The following is a 20001-nucleotide window of genomic DNA, read 5'->3' as shown; positions in this document are numbered from 1 at the left end:
ACATCAGACATTGAAAGTTGGCATGCAGGTTCAGCAGGCGGTGAAGAAGGCAAATGGTATGTTGGCCTTCATAGCTAGGGGATTTGTGTATAAGAGCAGGGAGGTCTTACTGCAGTTGTACAGGGCCTTAGTGAGGCCTCACCTGGAATATTGTGTTCAGTTTCGGTCTCCTAATCTGAGCAAGGACGTTCTTGCTATAGAGGGAGTGCAGCGAAGGTTCACCAGACTGATTCCCAGGACTGACATATGAGGAGAGACTGGATCGACTGCACCTGTATTCACTAGAGTTTAGAAGGATGAGAGGGGATCTCATAGAAACATATACAATTCTGACGGGACTGGACAAGTTAGATGCGGGAAGAATGTTCCCGATGTTGGGGAAGTCCAGAACCAGGGGACATAGTCTAAGGATAAGGGGTAGGCCATTTAGGACTGAGATGAGGAGAAACTTCTTCACTCAGAGTTGTTAACCTGTGGAATTCCCTGCCCTAGAGAGTTGTTGATGCCAGTTCATTGGATATATTCAAGAGGAAGTTAGATATGGCCCTTATGGCTGAAGGGATCAAGGGGTATGGAGAGAAAGCAGGAAAGAGGTACTGAGGGAATGATCAGCCATGATCTTATTGAATGGTGGTGCAGGCTCGAAGGGTCGAATGGCCTACTCTTGCATCTATTTTCTATGTTTAAGAGGTCTTGAACTATCATTTTTCATTTAAAAGTGGGGCCATTTTTCTTCAATTTAGCATCCTCCATACACCATAGGAGTAGAGCCTTGCTTTATTGGTTCTGGGGAAGCCTCATACTTAAGACCGAAAGAACTTGCATTTATATAACACCTTTCACGTTCTTGGAGCAACCCAAAGCACTTTACAGCCAATGAAGTACTCTTGAAGTGTCATCATCATAGGCAGTCCCTCAAAACGAGGATGATTTGCTTCCACGCCAAAAAAGGATGAGTTCACAGGTCTTCCAATGAAGGACCTAATATCCCAGATCCTGAATTCCATCCTGAAGGGTGGAAGATGCCTGTGTGTGGATTTTTTTTTAAACACTGGCTTGACAGAGCATGGTCTTGGTCCAGTGGCAAGGGTTATCCAAGAAGACTGGAGACCTGCTCTGCTACACAGACCTAGTGCGCGCACACATCGTAGTGTGGGCTGGCCCTTACTGCCACTGGCCCCGAACTCGCACCTCTCCTGGGCCCCGATCACATCCCTCCACAGTGAAGTGGAGCCACTGTTATAATGTAAGAAATGCTGCAGCCAATTTGCGATAATGAGATATATAACCAGATAATCTGTTTGGTTGATATCATTAAATCATATGCTCTCTAGTTGGCCATAAAATAAGCCACCATTGGTGTCTGTTTGAGACCTTAGTATACCACAAATTAATGTGTACACCACTGAGTCTCTTTGAACCCGTGGTCTTGTTTCTTAAATGGAGACTTAGCATTGTTACTGGCTTTAGTTTTGGCTTGGAGTTAGTGAACTGCAGCCTTAGTGTAAATCAGCCATATTTGATGGTATCCTCCTTGGGATTGAAGTATCTTTCCAATTTAATTTAGACCAATAAATTATTGTCCTATGTTTTATCTATCACCTCACAGCTGCCAGAAATGGATCATCCTTTCCACTCTGTGGATGCTTATAGAACTCTAGTTACTGTGTCTCAAACAAAGTCATCTTGGGAATCTTGATTATTTGTTTCCAATCATGCAACAACAGTGGTGGCAGTACAGGTGACCAAGGAGTGGAGAGGTAGGCTGGATGGTTGAGTGCATTTTGCACTGCTGACATCTTGCAGGGACAATGCACAGGGGGAGGTCAGAGGTTAAAGTTATTCTACCTGTTCCACAGATGTTTCCTAGCCATCTCTTAAAGCGGTTGCAGTTTAATTATGCTTTTGCAAGGCTGCTCTTTGAGTAAACTTGGCCAAGTTCCAAGTCGTGATATATTTAGCACTGGGCACTATGACTATTCAAAGCCTTACTCCTGAATTATACAGTCCTACAGGGTGCAAGCAGCTTAAATGAAGATAGATTACCTTCTTTAAAGGGATAACTCCTCTGCTGTTCTTTGAAATAGTGCCGTGAGATTTTTTACATCCACCATAGAGTATGCGGGGCCTCGGTTAAGTATTGCCAGTTCCGTTTAGCTTCGGCTGAAAACCTCGCTCTTTCTTTGATGGGCGAGGAGATCACATGCAGCTCCATCATAACATTTAATGTGTGATGAGCAGGTCGTTTTCTCCAAATCAGTCTCGCTCCTCTGGCATGTGGAGTATGCATAGCATTCAAAGAATCAAGAAGACCCCACAAGGCAGATAATCAATATTCACATTTTGCTTTTGATTTGTCAGCTGTAGCTCAGTGGGCAGCATTCTCGCCTCGGAGTCAGGAGGTTGTGGGTTCAAGTCACACTCCAGAGACTTGAGCACAAAAATCTAGGCTGACACTCCAATGCAGTACTGAAAGAGTGCTGCACTGCCATCTTTCGGATGAGACATTAAACCGAGGCCCCGTCTACTCTATGGCAAATGTAAAAGATCCCACGGAACTATTTCGAAGAAGAGCAGAGAAGTTATCCCTGGTCCTGGACAATATTTATTCCTCAATCAACATAACAAACAGATTATCTGGTCATTATCACATTGCTATTTGTGGGAGCTTGCTGTGTGCAAATTGGCTGCCGCGTTTCCTACATTACAACAGCGACGACACTTCAGAAGTACTTCATTGGCTGTAAAGTGCTTTGGGAAGTCCTGAGGTCGTGAAAGGCGCTATAGAAATGCAAGTCTTTCTTTCTACTCTTGCGAAATTGCTTATGATTGCTTTTAGTCCTGGTGTATAACTTGTTTTTTTTTTGTGTAGATTTCATCTCATAACTGATCCCTATTTCTGTCTGCAGCATGTTTGTGAGTCTGATGAAAGAGATGAAGTGGTGATCTGTGAACTCTGTGATGCAAATGTTGCTCAATTTAATCATCACATGAAGAGAAACCATCCTGGCTGTGGACGCAGTGCCAACCGGCAGGGTTACCGCAGCAACGGCTCCTACGTTGACGGGTGGTTTGGTGGCGAGTGTGGGAGTGGAAATCCATATTACCTCTTGTGTAGCACCTGCAGGGAAAAGTACATGGCCACGAAGAGCAAGACGAAGGTCCCAGTTTCAGAAAGGTGAGATAAGACCTATAGAAATGTTTTCAAATAATTGAGGACATCACACAGCTTGCCTCCTAAAAGTTCCAGGGATGATCTTTTGGAAATGAATTCTGATAAACACTGAAAAAGTTTGCTCCCATACATTACATGCAGTATTGAAAAATAACGGGAGTGTGTGTAAGTTGTATGTTGAAATTTTATTATGAAGCATTTTAAGTTTTTGAAAATCTCCAACTCAACAAAATATTAGCATTTATCAGTAGGCACCAATATTTAAAAATAATTGGTCTAAAAGTATATTAATTCAAGGGCTTCAGATAATGTAATGATTGCAAGGACAATGTTTACAGTTTATAATTCTTCCCTGACTTAATTTGATAACATTGCATTGAAATCACCCTAGTGAATGCGTTTGGGATCCTTTATTCAGTTTTGTTGGGTTTTTGTGTGTGCTAGCAGTGACCACTAATGCTGGCATCACCTGCCAGTGCAGTCCAAGGTCTCAGTGCCTGAACTTGCTCACACTGAACAATTATGTAAGCTTATTGCAGTTGATTCCTAAAGAAATAGTTTCAAAACATAGGGTTTTACAGATTATTTTTGGATCAGATATGCACTCTATATATACTTTTGACTTTAGCTGAATTAAAAAAATATAGTTTGGAATAGCACTTAAAAGACTGATTTTGAAAGTGCGCTTTAAACAACGCCAAAGATCCCAAATATTCCAGATTCCATTCCCATTCCTGTGGCCTCCTTAAGCTCCTCTACCTCCGATAGCATAATCACAATGTATGAACCCAACCTTCAACATGCACAAACTCAAAATCACCTTGAATGTCAAAGGGCTCAGTGACTCAACATACCAGTGAGCTATTCCTACAAGAGAGGGATTTCAACTCCTTGAAGCATACCAAGCTCATGAAGGTATACTAAAGTCTGGCATGATGCTGATTCCCTTCACATTCGCGATTACCATCCTGGAGGAGTTGGCTACTCCCATCTGACAAGAGATCTCTGGTGAGAGGGAAGCTCTCGTGTTCCTTATTGTAGCATTCCTCTTGCTCCAGCCTTCCTGCAAGTGGAAGGCTAAGTGACTGGATTGGAAACTTGTACCTTCCACTGTCAGTATATGGCTTCCAGCTGACGCAAATACAACAGGCACACCAATCGATGGATCGATAGTGAATTCTGTATCTCACAGAGAAGGGTTTCACCTTCTGCTTGAACCCACCTCAATGCATTTTTTGAAGTAACTACATCTGTAGCCATCTCACTTGTGCCTCACTTTCCTCTGCCTCATATTTTCTAACCTGTTATTCCATTCCAAACACTTACCTTATCCTTTCCCTTCTATTTCCTACTGCATCTTATAAACAAAGTGCATTCACACTGAGCAACTACCAAGAAATTCCTGTATGTTATGTCATCTTTGTGATCTGTGGCAAGTGGTGTGTAGCTTGAAATTGGACATCATTGTGCACGCCATCACTGTGGGCCAATTTCAGGGACCAATGTTGTGCACCCAAAGGATGTCTAACCTGATATTGGGTTGGACCATTTTTATAGGTGTCCCTAGTGACCACCTAAAACGGGCATTGCATATGTTAATGAGGGCCTAATGCCTATTTAAGATCCCTGTGCCAAATTGGGCTAGAGTAGCCGTCAGCTCTTCTCTACTCGGCTTTTCCCGGCATGGATGAGGCCTAGCAAGCCAACAAAAAGGTACAGTGGGGTGGAGCCAGGAGTGTCTACCCCAGCTCCAAAGAACTCCCAAGGGTCTCTGCCGACAAGCGATCGGCCCCTATCCGATTCTGCTCACCCCCCACCTGCCGGGACTTGGCAAGGGAAGCAGCCCGAAATTAACCGGTGGCAATGGACGAGCTGCCTCTGGAGGTGTGATGGATGCCGTCACCTCACCCAAATGATTTGAAATGAAACTTCAACATCCACCTTATTTTTTTTTTTTAAGATCTCATTTATTGGAGAGCAGAAGTTTTCCAACATTTCTCATTAGCCAAATATCACCTCTCAGAAATATTGCCAAGACAGACTGGCTGGTTATTTATCCTATTGCTGTTTGTGGGAGCTTGCGGTCACTGGTTGCTGAGTTTGCCCACACAACAGTAACAGCCCTTGAGGAAAAAGTAATGAATTGTGTGAATTGTTTCAACATGATCTAAATGCAAGGAAATATTATTAGAGCTAGCCTGGCACAACCCTCATCATCAGTTCTGGGAATTGCATCCCTACCCTGCTGTGTAGTACATCTCTACCCATAACCAACATGGTTAAAATAACTGTCTCTGTCTGAGCATGTTCGTTATGACTGGTCTTACTATTATTGGGAACATTGAGTATGGCTTTGATTTACAGGTACAAAGGCCAGGCACCAGATCTCATAGGCAAGCAGGATAGCATATATGAAGGTACATGCTTAACCACTATGTAAGTAACCTGGCTGTTTAAATTGATTAGATACCCGGCCAAATACATTTTAGTAGCATACAGTACAGCAGTTATATCATTATTAAATTTAATTTTGAGGATGACATTTTTCTGTCTATCTTCCTGATCTCCCCAATCATTTATGTACGAGTGTGAGCTGGCACTCTGAACTGGCACAAGTGATGCTTGAGATTGGCACAGGGCCCACTTCCCAACATAGGAACAGGCCGTTCATTCCCTCGAGCCTATTCCACCATTCAGTTAGACCATGCCTGATCTGTATCCTGACTCCAGACACCCGCCTTGGCTCCATATCGCTTAAAAACCTTGGCTAGCAAAAATCGAGCGATCTCTGATTTTAAATTATTAAGTGAGCTAGCAGCTACTGCTGGGAGGGAGGGAGTTCCACACTTCTCCCAGCCTTTGCATGAAGAAGTGTTTCCTAACCTCTCCTGAATGGTCTGCCTCTGATTTTAAGATCATGTCCTTTGTCCTGGACTCTTTCCCCTACCACCCCCCCCCCCCGCATCAAAAACAACAGTGTATCTCTCATATTTCCCCTTCCAGTCATTACCTACCCAAGTAACACGATTTAAGATCGGGAACTTGGTCATATACGGGAATAAAATCAATTAAGTAGACTTCAAATGTACTGTTGTGTCCTTGTTAATGTTCTTTTATCCTCTTGTGTTACTCGTGCAGAAGACTGGGACATGTTAGATGTTGATGAGGATGAGAAGCTGACTGGAGAGGAGGAGTTTGAGCTGTTAGCTGAACCTCTTGGACTGAGTGAACGTCGAATTGTCCCTGAGCCGGTCCAGTTTCCTGACAGTGATCCACTGGGAGCATCTGTTGCCATGATAACAGCAACGAACAGTATGGAAGAAACCCTCATGCAAATAGGTTGGTCCAACAAAAGTGTACAATACAATAATCAGCGTTCTGATTAAATGCTGAAAACTGAACGTTACCCAGGTGGTTTTCACAGGAACAATGAGTGGAATTGGAAATGTCCGAAGCATCAGTAATAAAAAAGGATTCAATTTATTCAATTGCTGTACATTATTGGCACTGAGAATGACAAAAGTGACACTTGCATTTTCTAAAATTAATTTGTAATTTGATTAACAATATAATTAGTAAAAGCAGTAATAGAAAAAAATATATAAGTAATTATCTTCCCTTGATTTATAATTTTGCTCCAAATACAAATTGGATTTTCCGCACTACTGGATTATCTGACCCTTTCCAGTGCGATTTAGTTTTTGTTATGTTGCTCTATTATTACTGTGTTTCAAAGCTCTCTGTTAACGCTACTTCTGGGCCTTTCATTTATATTAACTTCCAGTTTCCCTCCTGTTTTTTGTCCCCATGTTTCCTCTGAATATTTTCTCATTTTACTGCTTTTCTGTCCTTTTGAATCATTGTTATTTTGGTGTGCTATGACAGCGAGAGGGACTTGAGCATTAGGAAAGAGGGAATTTGACACCATGTGGAGCAAAAGAGAAAATGTGCCTACAAAAAGACCTGAGGGAGAGGCAGCAAGGGAGGGTGATCTTTGTGGAAGCGTAGCTAACTTCTGGGTAGTAACACTTTATAAAAACTAATGTTAAATAAAGAAAATAATTGGCATTTATGTAGTATCTTTCATGGCCTCCATGTCCTGAAGTACTTCACAGCCAACAAAGTGCTTTTTGAAGTAGAGCTACTGTTGTATTGGAAGGAAACACGGCAGCCAATTTGCACACATCAAGTTCCCACAAACCACAATGAGATAATTGACCAGAGATGGGGCTGGATCTTGCTGGAAAAATAATGGTGTGTTAACGACACACATAGAAACATAGAAATTTACAGCGCAGAAGGGGGCCATTTCAGCCCATCATACCTGCGCCGGCCGACAAAGAGCCACACAGCCTTCAGTCAGCAGCCCTGAAGGTTACATATAAACCTACAAACAATGGCGGAAAGGAAAAGAGCATCCGGCCCAACCAGTCTGTCCCACACAACTGCGATACCCCATGTATCGCAATATTTCACACTCCACCCCACCCAGAGCCATGCGATCTCCTGGGAGAGGCAAAAAAACAGACAAAGACCCAAACCAATTGGGGGGAAAAAAATCTGGGAAAATTCCTCTCCAACCCATCCAGGCAATCGAAACTAGTCCAGGAGATCACTCTGGCTGTATTAGATATATTCTATAATGTACTCATGGTGTTAATGTACAAATCGTCCAACAAATTCAGAATTGCAAATTTCTAGAGCTCGCTGGTCGATTTACGCCGATCCGCCATTTGCTTCGCACAAACGGTATCTCGCCTTCAGCCTCCCCATTGTTTTTAAGAACGTGTTGGATTTGCACATTGCCATTAAACTCACTGCAGAAAATTAAGTCTGGTAATTAACAGCGCAAGTACCTTTTTTACAATGTGATAATTGTTAATGCAATGCCAATCAACATCTCCGGTCCAGAAATTGAACAATTAAAGCGTGGAGACTCATTCCTTCAGGTGGTAAATTGTACTTGGAGATTTTAAAATGGCATTTAAAAAAAAAAACTTTTTTCCTTCTTCTTTGTTGCTTTTTTTCTCTCTCTTAATGCAATATGTCCCTCTCTTTACTTCTCTTTCTGTACCTGATTTGACTCTAGTTCACCCTCCTCCTCTATTTCTTATTCAATCCTTAAATCTAATTGTTTAAGGAAATGCACTGTTGGTGCCAACATTCACTGAGGTAGTAAATGGGGGATAGGGGAGGGGCACCAGTAAATGGGGGATAGGGGAGGGGCACCAGTAAATGGGGGCTAGGGGAGGGGCACCAGTAAATGGGGGATAGGGGAACCAGCCCACACTGCGATGTGCGCGCACTAGGTCCGTGCAGAAGAGCAGGTCTCTGGTCGTACTGGTTAATCCTTGCCACTGGATAACGACCTAGCTCTGTCGATCCCGTGTGGTGGCTGGTGTGCAACGGTCACCACACGTTAAAAAAATCCACGCACAGGCATTTTCCACCCCCTCAATTGGAGTTCAGGACTGGAACATCGGGTCCTTCATTGAAACATCTGTGAACTCATGGGGAAGCAAGAGTTCGAGAGACCGCCTATGATGATGAGATGCTCCATTGCCCTTGCCATGCTGTTATCAGCTCTCACTTTCAGCACATTATGGTACAATTTGAGCTGAAGGGTGCAGGACTGGGCACACCGTGAGATAACCGCTCCAGCGAGATCCAGCCCAATATATTTTAGTAATGTTGGTTGAGGAACAAATAATGGCCAGGACACACGGAGAACTCCTCTTCTCTTCGAAACAGTCCTTGGAATCTTTTACGACTACCTGAAAAGGCAGACCAACGTCTCATCTGAAAGATGGCATTTCCAGCAGTTCAGCACTCTGGTATCAGCTTAGTCTACCTGCTCACGTCCCTAGGTTCAGGCTTGAACCCACCACCTTCTAACTCACTGGTGGAAGTGCTACCACTGAGCCTGGGCTGAAAGCTAAGGCGCTTTTGCTTACTGCAAATTCCTGCGTTGTTTGGCATAATCATAAAAGCGCAACTTGTAATTTTATAATTCTGCTGTGTTTGTAAACCAGTTTTGCTTATTTTCATAATTTTAGTTTACTCATCGTTAGCCCACGGAAACAGACCCCGGCAATTAAAATGATCAGCCACCAGGTATGAAAGCTAGAAATGTGTAGAATGATAAAAGCAGTCAGTCAACTGCTAGAATCGGGATGGGATACTATATTGATTAGGAAAGATTTGAGGTACTGGGACCACACCTACTGGAGCAAAGAAGATTCAGTCGAGGTTTCAAAGATACGAAGGGTTTTGATAGTCTGGCGTTTTTCGCACTTTTACCTCGGTGACAGGACCATCTGTTTAAAATCGTCACTGAGAATGAGGAGAGAGGTTACAGAAATTTCTTTCAGAATTGTTGGAGCATGAAATGTTTTGCCACATGGAGCAGTTGAAGCAGAGATTCGTGCATCTTCTAAAGGAAGAGTTGATAAATATTTTAAAGCAGAGGAAGATGCAGAACTTTTGGGAGAAAGCATGGGAGTGGGATCCGTTTTGGATTGCTTTAGCAGAGAGCTGGCACCAACACGGAGGGCTTCCTTCTGTTCTATAAACTTCTGATTCTAACTCTTCCTCTTACAACATATAGTCTCCTTTCTTGTCCTCATGCCCCATATTGCTTGGGTCTTCTATCCCCCGCCCCGTCCCCCCCTTATCATACGACTTTCCCGTTTCTGCTCCTTTTCTCATAAAGTAACCTAACTTGAATTTATTTTTTGGAGGTTGCCTTGGATCTGTGGATAAATGTTCCTCTGGTAGAGTGACACTTGGAGAACAGGCAGCTGCCCTGCTCAACCCACATGACCGAGTCATGGCCTTGAGGAGAGTGACTGCAGCAGCACAGGTCCTTCTAGCAAGGACTATGGTGATGAGAGCTCTTTCTCTGCTCTCGGTCAGGTAAGACTTTTATAAAGTAGCTATAAACCTGAGAATGGTTTGGTCTGGGGAAAAAATACACTAGCGACTGTTTTACCAGGCGTAAGAGTTTGAAGAACATGAGTTGGGAAAATAGCCCAAATCTCCGTTCCTTCTGGAGAGGCGTGCAATCTGTCACAAGAAATTTTGACAGATCGCAACTGCCAGGTTTAGGCGCATGCCCTGGAACATTGTACGCACCTGGAGAGGCCGCAATTTACGGGCCAGAGTTTCTTGATATGGCTTTGCACTTGGGCGCTTGAGAGTTAAGGGTTTGAAACAGCTTGTTTATTCTTGGTTTCTGAGTTAATTTTTAATCCCAACTAATTGTATATAATCTCTCCATTAGTACATATTCACAACCAGCCTATTGGGAAAATGAAATGTACAATGTTATAGCTGTAAAGTAAGCTTACAGCCAGGATACAGTACTTCCACGCAGGGCAAACTTTGTCTCCCTTTATAAACACAGTGCAAGCAACTGTTTTGCCTCTTGGCTGACTATGTGCCGCTAGTGCCAGGATTGGCGCCCATTATATGGGAATGAGTGCTGTAGGCAAAGCTTTCTGTAGGCGCCTGCTTAAATCTGTATTAAATGCAATGAGTTAAGCTTGTAAGGAGCTTCTTGAGATGGAAGCGTCTTTAAATACCAAGAAAACCAGTAAGTCATGGAAGACAATTCCTACTGTGAAACCTCAAGACTATTTCATCCAGACCTAGTCAGAGTTTTTTTGTGATATCATTCCCTCCATACTCAACAGGGTTGGCGAGCCAATGGCCATGCGAAAGGGAACAGTCAATAACTTAGTCTTGTGAGCCTAATACCAGAATGGAGGGCTCTCTGTCCGATTCCTCAGTTCAGGACCGGATTACTAATTAATGGGATCAACAGCTTAGCTACAAGGAACTGTTCAACCTCTTTCAAAACTATGGGCCAATAACGGGATGGCAGCTACTCAAAGCACCAAGCACTCTGTGGATCCTAATGTTCAAGACTTAAGGGGGTGGAAATTCGGTCGTGCCTCAGTTGGGGCAGTGTTTCGGGCGGAGCGGTAAATTTTGCGCCGGCAAATGGTTTGCATCTTCCACCAGAGAATTAATCAGCTGGGCCCGGTGTGTGGAGCGGGGCGCTAAGGGAGGCTTTGCACTCTCTTTTAGGGCGCTAGGCCGGCTGAGCAAGTGAAAATCCCGGGCTAAACAGTCGGCCTTGGAGCGCCATACCAGAGGCCTGGGGGGGGGGGGGGGGAAGAAAAACCTGGGGAAAAAACATCAAATACATAGCTCATGCCACCAAAACATAAATCGCAAAAATAACCAAAAACAATCACTTACCTGGGTTGGCATTACTCGCCTCACTGGCCGCTGCAGCTTGGAATGCTTGCTATTCCCGCTAAGGGTCGGGCAGCAACCAAAAATCGAGCCGGTGTCGCAACCAGGGGCATTGCACACCGGCTTGCCCGCTCGGGACCGAATGTCCCGAATGACGCTGGGTGCATTTCGTCGTCATTGCCGCTTCTTCGGAGCACTAAGGGCGGTAGACAGACCGAATTTCCACTCCAACATCTCAAAAGTTATTTAAATTAGGGGCCCTTCCTTCAGTGTGACTGGGGTGCCTAAGCAGTGCTCCAGGTGCCAGCAACACATTGTCGGTTTCGGTGTAAATTTCTGAACACACAGGATTTTCCTCCCAAGTTATGCACGGTTTCTGGTGGGGGGGCAGGAAGTCAGACAATTCCCTACCAAGTGACCCCATAGAGTTTCTGATGTCCCTTCAAGTCTGCAGAAACATCTGTCCAGTATTGGATTGTGGTCCAGTGTCACCAACCATTCTTGTAGGCAGACAGCAAGTCCCCCATGTTCTGAGGGGTACATTCACCTGTCCATTATTTGGGTAATAGTGAGACCCAGATTTTGAACAGAGAATCCTCACCATTATGCACTGGTTTACTCAGTTCTTTGGTCCACGTCTCTGTTCATCCTTCTATGGACTATGAATTTGGCCAAGATATTTAAAGTGGCAGAAAGGACATTATATAGAAACATTTAAACTCATGAAAGGGATAGACAAGATCGAGGCAGAGAGGTTGTTTCCACTGGTAAGGGAGACTAGAACTAGGGGGCACAGCCTCAAAATACGGAGGAGCCAATTTAAAACCGAGTTGAGAAAGAATTTCTTCTCCCAGAGGGTTGTGAATCTGTGGAATTCTCTGCCCAAGGAAGCAGTTGAGGCTAGCTCATTGAATGTTTTCAAGTCAAAGATAGATAGATTTTTAACCAATAAGGGAATTAAGGGTTACGGGGAGAGGGCGGGTAAGTGGAGCTGAGTCCACGACCAGATCAGCCATGATCTTATTGAATGTCGGAGCAGGCTCGAGGGGCTAGATGGCCTATTCCTGTTCCTAATTCTTATGTTCTTATGTTCTTATTCTTAAATGTTCATACAGGTCACTTGACAGTTCTGCTTAAGAGAAAGTGTGAACCATGTATTTCCTCAACCCTTAGCCTAACATCTGTCATTGGGAAAATGCTGGAGTCCATTATTAAGGAAGCAGTAGTGGGATATTTAGAAAAGTATGATTCAATCAAGCAAAGTCCGCATGGTTTTATGAAAGGAAAATCATGTTTGACAAATTTGCTGGAATTCTTTGAGGATGTAACGAGCAGGGTGGATAAGGGGGAACCAGTGGATGTGGTGTATTTGGAGTTCCAGAAGGCATTCGATAAGGTGTCACACAAGAGGTTATTGCACAAGATAAAAGCTCATGGGGTTGGGGGTAATATATTAGCATGGATAGAGGATTGGCTAACTAACAGAAAACAGTCGGTATAAATGGGTCATTTTTCGGTTGGCAAACAGTGACTGGTGGGGGTGCAGTAGGGATCGGTGCTGGGTCCTCAACTATTTACAATCTGTATTCATGACTTGGATGAAGGGACCGAGTGTAATGTAGCCAAGTTTGTTGATGATACAAAGATGGGTGGGAAAGAAAATTGGGAGGAGGACACAAAAAATCTACAAAGGGATATAGACAGGCGAAGTGAGTGGCAAAAATTTGGCAGATGGAGTATAATGTGAGGTTATCCACTTTGGCAGAAATAATAGAAAAGCAAATTATAATTTAAATGGAGAAAAATTGCAGAGGGACTTGTGCATGAAACACAAAAAGTTAGTATGCAGGTACAGCAAGTAATCAGGAAGGCAAATGGAATGTTGGCCTTTATTGCAAGGAGGATAGAGTATAAAAACAGAGAAGTCCTGCTACAACTGTACAGGGTATTGGTGAGGCCACACCTAGAGTACTGCGTACAGTTTTGGTCTCCGTATTTAAGGAAGGATATACTGCATTGGAGGCAGTTCGGAGAAGGTTCACAAGGTTGATTCTGGAGATGAGAGGGTTGACTTATGAAGATAGGTTGAGTTCAGAAGAATGAGCGGTGATCTTACTGAAACTTATAAGATAATGAGGGGGCTCGACAAAGTGGATGCAGAGGGGATATTTCCATTCATAGGGGAAACTAAAACTAGGGGACACAGTCTCAGACTAAGGGGCTGCCCATTTAAAACTGAGATGAGGAGAAATTTCTTCTGAGGGTTGTAAATCTGTGGAATTCTCTGCCTCAGAGTGCTGTGGAGGCTGGGACATTAAAGCAGAAATAGACAGATTTTTGAGCGATAAGGGAGTCGAGGGTTATGGAAACGGGCGGGGAAGTGGAGCTGAGTCCATGATCAGATCAGCCATGATGTTATTGAATGGCGGAGCAGGCTCGAGGGGCCGAATAGCCAACTCCTGCTCCTATTTCTTATGTTCTTTCCCAGTTTCATTTATCTTAAAATGCTTTATCAACATCTTCTCCATGTCGAGATGTTGTACTCCATTGAAAGGCACTCCTGGCAGTGTTCCATGTAATATATACAGATGGATTATACATTGGATGGGATTGTTCTGTCACTTTTTATTTCTGCTGGCAGTAGTATATGGTAGACTTCCATTATTTTTTAACTATATTGATAGAGTTTCACTTTGATGTTCATTACAAGGGAATTGTATATTTTGTCCGTAACTTTGCTCTGTTGCTACATAAGCTTCCATATTTACAGTGTACCTGAATCATTTTTAAAATAACACTTGCACGTTCTTTAGTCGCATTCAAGTAACAGAAACCTCAATGTGTTTGGTAACCCTCCTGTGTAAAAGATGGTGATCCAATTTGCATTATTCTTCAGTAGCAAATATCATTTATCTTACCAATCAGAGTTAGCCATGTGTTTACTGTTTTGCTTTTTACAAGCTACTTTGCTTAGAAGCAAATATATCAATAAATATTTTCCTTTCTGCACTAAAATTTGTTACTTGATCACCGTGGGAACATTGTTTCTCTCAGAAATTTGGGTTAACAATAATACCTTTTAAAAGATTCTGTGAGGGGTATGGCTAAATTTTTTTGTTCTCAGGAAATGTTACTGGCGTCTCACTGGTGTTCTTCCCTTCGTCACTTCCAGTGGCTCCAGTTGCAGTCTGGCGGCAGGTCTGGAGTCCTTGGGATTGACTGACATCAAGACACTGGTTCGGTTGATGTGTCTGGCTGCAGCAGGTAGAGCGGGTCTCTCCCCGAGTCCAGGAGCCACCAGCACTTCGGATCGTCCTCGCGGGGTTCACAGCAAAGTCAACAAGCCGATTTCCTGCCTGGCCTACCTGAGCACGGCAGTGGGCTGTTTAGCTTCGAATAGTCCAAGTGCTGCAAAGCTACTTGTTCAGCTGTGTACACAGGTAACATCTGCAAACTGCATGGTTATTGTTGGGTTAGCCTGATGAAAGAAAGACTTGCATTTGTACAGCTGCTTCCCACCTCAGGACATCCAAGAGTGCTTTACAGTCAATGAAGTACATTTGAAATGTAGACCTATCTATTGCAGTAAAGCAGGCAAACTACTTCCATGCTACATGACTTTTTCTGACTTTTATCTTCCTTTCCTGAGGAGATGTCTCTTGGCCTGTCTTCAGCACCTATCCACAGCAGGGTGGCTAAGATCAGCCACTCTGTATGGGAGCTTATGCGGTAAATTTTAACACCCAAAACGGGTGTGTTGGGGTCGGGTCAGATGTTAAAATGTTAAAAATCTGAAGCCGCAACCCATGGAAGCGGGACAAGGGGGCGGGTTGGTAATTTAAATATTTTAATGAGGCTTTCAGCTTCTGCTTTAACCTTTGGAGGGTTAATAGAGGCCGGCCAGGTTTCCCAGGCCTCGGGAAACCCGGCAGCTGAAGGAACGCGAGGACAGCTTCAGGGAGAAGGTACGTTCAAACTCCACAGCACACAGGGAAACCTCGACTCTGCCTCCCCCACCCCCCAGCCTACGTAACCCACCCCCCTTAATATCCAGGCCTATGAGTCTGTACCTCTGTCCACCACTCGGTGTCACAAAACATTTCAATATTCCCAAGAGTCATCATTTGCAGACTACTGTGCGTGCTTGCACACGAGTGTGGTATGAATTAATGTTTCAAATGGAAGAGGTACATTTTTTTGTAAGCAGCAGGCAGAAAGCAACCTTTAACTCTTTTTTGAGAATTGTTAAAGTAGTGTTGACTTTAAGCTGATACCAAGGATCAAAAGTGCAACGGTCTACCAATAAAACTGCTCTTGACTGATGTCATGGTTTTAAAAGATTCTGTGAGGGATATGGATTTAAACTTGGGGGGTGGGAAAGTGTGTTCTATTTTTATTACTGAGATTTTTTTTTAGATATTTACTTGGCAGTGAAATCTGTATTAATGTGCCTAGTATTATTACAGGGCACTGCTTTTCATAGAGCCTGTAGTAGTGAGATGGCTAAGAAGGGAGTTGTCCAGTATTTGGGGACAAAAACAACCATCTTTCCTTGTCTCTCAGAACTTGATCTCGGCAGCAACGGGTATGAATCTCACTACCATAGATGATCCCATTCAGAGAAAATTTCTACCTAGTTTCCTTCGGGGTATTGCTGAGGAAAATAAACTCGTGACCTCTCCGAACTTTGTTGTAACTCAAGCATTGGTGGCATTGCTTGCTGATAAGGGCGCAAAACTGAGACCAACCTATGACAAGGCCGAGATGGAAAAAAGAGGTACGTGTTGTCTCCAGTTGTCCTGTGAATGTGAATGCAGTGTGTACTGCACTAATTATAACCAGCTCTGTTTGAATGATATTGCTTTAAGTAAAATGATTGACTTTAGACTAAAATGCTTGCATGGTGTTTGCATCCATAATAAATTTGCCAACACCAGGTGTTTTTGTCATGCAGTTTATCTACAAACTGAGACAATGACCAGTGAGTCAAAACTTCACTTTGATTTACTTATTTTTACTAGAGATATTTTACTTTCTGTAGCTAATTTGAAGATTTAAAAATAAAAATCACCTTAATTTTAAAATGGTCCTTTTTTCGTAACTTAACATTTTATTAAAGCATTTTGAATAATCAGTTATATGATATTGTAACAAGATGAGTGCAATACCATCGCTTTGTTGCTTTCTTAACCGTTATTCACTGGGGCATTGTCTCACTGTTTTGTTTAAGCAGGTTTTATTGCCCATTTGTATGCCCATCCTTCCTATGATCCTTCTGCTGTAGGCCCTCTGGAACTGGCTAATGCCTTAGCAGCTTGCTGCCTCTCCTCTAGGCTGTCTTCTCAGCACAGACAGTGGGCTGCTCAGCAGCTTGTTCGGACTCTTGCAGCACACGATCGTGACAACCAGAGCAAACCACAGACTTACGCTGACATGTCTGGGGACCTACGCAAATGTTCGTTCATCAAGCTTGAAGCGCATCAGAATAGGGTAAGAAATGTGCTTTTGCACCTGAAAGTCTTTTTTTCTTTGGTTACAAAATATTTCAACTTGGTAGCTCATGTGATAAAAGTAGTCAGAATTAAAGTTTGACTTTTAGCAACTCTGGTGGATTTATTCAGCTCTTGACTTGAGCATTAGTTGCTTGGATATGACCTGTTGTGACTTGTAGTTTGGGGAGGGGCAGGAAAGATTATGGCATTGATTATCATGGCCAAGTTGAACTGCAGTCAGTTGTGGGTGGACAGTGGTTGCTTTGACTAGTAACTCTACTCCGAGCTCCGACACGGCAAGCGAGTCCGAGGAGGGCAGAGAAAACGCTTCAAGGACACCCTCCAAGCCTCCTTGAAAAAATGTAACATCCCCACCGACCCTTGGGAATCCCTGACCCAAGACCGCTCGAAGTGGAGGAGAAGCATCCGAGAAGGCGCCGAACACGTTGAGTCTCCTCGTTGGGAGCACTCGGAAGCCAAGCACAGACAGCGGAAGGAGTGTATGACAACCCAAGCCTTCCTCCAACCACCTGCCCCACCCGTGACAGAGACTGTAGGTCCCGCATCGGTCTCATCAGTCACCCAAGAACTCATTTTAGTGTGGAAGCAAGTCATCCTCGACTCCGGGGGTCTGCCTAAGAAGAAGGATGCTTTGTTCATGTGACAAAGGTAATGCTGGCTGTCTTCTGGTTTCTGTCTGAACGTTAGACAAAGTCTGTTATTACTTCAGAATAAGCCAAAAATGGAGGACATGGGGACAGAAATAGAAATTCGTGCAAAGTACATGTTCAGAAAATATACCAGAAAAAAATAGTGCTAAATGTGATGCTTAATCTACCAAGCCAATGGAAACATTGGAATTGTATAATTAGATATGATAGGCGACTTGGAAAGAAAGACTTGCATTTATAGAGTGCCTTTCACAACCTTGGGACACCCCAAACCATTTTACAGCCAATGATGTACTTCTTTAAAAAAAATGTAGTTGTGTAATAGGATGAACTTCAATGAGTCCTGACGTTCCTTGTGTTGCTTCTCCTTACTGTTCCTGTATAACTCGAGCTGCTATAGTGTGCTGGAACCAATGGGGATTTCCCCGCCTAGCATCAAACTCTTACACGGCTGCAGTATAAGGCACCCGTGATCTGTTGAGACAAATAAAGCACTTTAAATGGGTGAACTCCTGCTGGATGGGAATGAGACAGGAAGGTTAGTCAGTCCTTGCCTCTTCATTTCCCCTTGATTTCAATAAATTTTGGATGTCTTAAGGCATAGGCAGCAGAAAACCAGGAATCTTGCAGAAATTGTGAAACGGGCAGAGAGGTGGAGAGTTCACGGAAGCACTTTTTTTCGAGTCCCTACTTGCACTTCCTACTAGTGAAAGCACTTTGGCCAGGATGAATTTCTACCCTCGTATCTGATGATCCTTGAGTTTGTTATTCGGGGGTAGCAATATATTTAAGGTGTTTTTGTGTGTGTGTAGTGATTCATTAGGTTGTTAATTTTAAAATTCCTCTGCTGAGTTTGAAATAGCTGCCTTTACAAATTTCAGGAGTTTCTCTGGATTAGCAGCAACGATCCTATATGACATGTTCACACAATCTCTAGGCCTGTCTCAGTGTGCGGAGAGATTCTGAAGAAATGTATTTAAAGATTTAATCCCCTTCACCTCTGCTAACAGACCTCCCTCAATCTGTTGCCTTTAGGGTGCTCGTGTGTCTTGGAATGGACTGAGAGTTTATTAAAATTGTATACACCATACCTGCTGTACCAAATATAGAATTGAATGCTAGTGAAAAAGTTGTATGAAACTCGGTGCTAACATATGCAATGTTAGCTTTGGTAGGGTTGTGTTATAAGTACATTAAGTCCAAGTGTTTTAATTGCTTTGATGTAAACACATTTCCAGGGTAGTTATTTTTTCATTTCTTTAAAGGTAATCACATGTGAATGGTGCAATAAAAAAGGTCTCCTAGCAACAAGTGGCAATGATGGGACTGTTAGAGTGTGGAGTGTCACTAAAAATCATTACTCCTTGCAGCAAACATGTGTCTTCAACAAATCGTGAGCAGCATTTTACTTTTAATTAACATGTGGATTATTTGCAGTTAACACAAATGTAAGGCATCGAGTTTCCACAGATAATGGTAAAAATTGCATTTTCTTTTTTCTTAGAGAATTTATTTCAGAAGACCTGGGCAGTCTAGGTTCTCCTTGTGACCCGAATTTGTCTCTCATTTGTTGGAGCGTTAGCGGCAAATATATTGCAGCAGCACTAGAAAAGGTGGTGAACATCTGGCAAGTCACTGGTATGACGCCTAATATTTTTATATTTCATAAAACAGAATTCATAAAGTTACTCATTTCAATTCATAATGCAAGATATTAGCTAATGTAAAAGTAAATTGGAGCAGCCCAAATGTCAACCTGTTTTTTAAATTTTTGGCACCTTGCAATGTTTGTGAGCCATTTTGTTCGAGCCAGTATTCTTAACTGTTGTTTGTATGTGAGTAATGCAGGTAACCTCTGCAAACACACTGTCATAATGGTTGATTTAAGATCAAACTGCTTTGCCAGCAAGGTAAACTTATTTGACCAGAGGACAGTGTATATAGGAGTCAATCTTTCCAAGTTCCCATTCCTGCCAGGGAGCACTTGTCAGGGATTTGGGCATGTGCTACACATTATTATCTATCCGTTTGAAATGAATGGGTGAGAATCATGGGAGCCTGCGCACAAATTTCTAATATGTGTTCTTTGGCCGAAACACACTCAGAAAATTCCTCAGTGTAATGTTATTTTGTCTTTTATAGGAGGCAAGGGGCTTTTGGACATCCAGCCGCACTGGGTTTCCGCTCTTGCCTGGCCTGAGGAAGGTCCAATAGCAAGCTGGGCCGGTGACACTTTAGAAGTTCTACTTATCGGACGAATGGATGGGTCTCTAGGACTCATTGAGGTAGTGGACTCCTCTACAATGCACAGACTTGAACTTGAGCACTGCTACAGAAAAGATGGTAAGCATGCTTTTTGGAATTTTGCCTTCAATTCTGTTCCATTTTGTAATTCTTATCC

At 43.1% G+C, this 20001-nt stretch overlaps 1 protein-coding gene across 7 annotated transcripts in view; it reads left to right on the top strand.

Annotated features, from left to right (window-relative positions):
- Positions 1–20001, top strand: part of herc1 (HECT and RLD domain containing E3 ubiquitin protein ligase family member 1) — a 284132-nt gene that overhangs the window by 200677 nt on the left and 63454 nt on the right. For 4 of the 7 annotated variants that reach the window (XM_070865234.1, XM_070865229.1, XM_070865230.1 and 1 more), the window contains 10 exons: positions 2910–3178; positions 5540–5592; positions 6314–6514; positions 9916–10090; positions 14610–14877; positions 16001–16214; positions 16671–16927; positions 18866–18993; positions 19105–19238; positions 19743–19943. In XM_070865234.1, coding sequence (XP_070721335.1) covers positions 2910–3178; positions 5540–5592; positions 6314–6514; positions 9916–10090; positions 14610–14877; positions 16001–16214; positions 16671–16927; positions 18866–18993; positions 19105–19238; positions 19743–19943 — 1900 coding nt within the window. The remainder of the gene's footprint in view (positions 1–2909; positions 3179–5539; positions 5593–6313; positions 6515–9915; positions 10091–14609; positions 14878–16000; positions 16215–16670; positions 16928–18865; positions 18994–19104; positions 19239–19742; positions 19944–20001) is intronic. The other 3 variants (XM_070865232.1, XM_070865233.1, XM_070865231.1) reach the window with 1 other exon arrangement.

The sequence above is a fragment of the Pristiophorus japonicus genome, chromosome 21 (assembly GCF_044704955.1).
Source record: "Pristiophorus japonicus isolate sPriJap1 chromosome 21, sPriJap1.hap1, whole genome shotgun sequence".
Taxonomy (NCBI): domain Eukaryota; kingdom Metazoa; phylum Chordata; class Chondrichthyes; family Pristiophoridae; genus Pristiophorus; species Pristiophorus japonicus.
The sequence above is the reverse complement of the archived record's forward strand: the minus strand, read 5'-3'. Positions and strand labels throughout refer to the sequence as shown.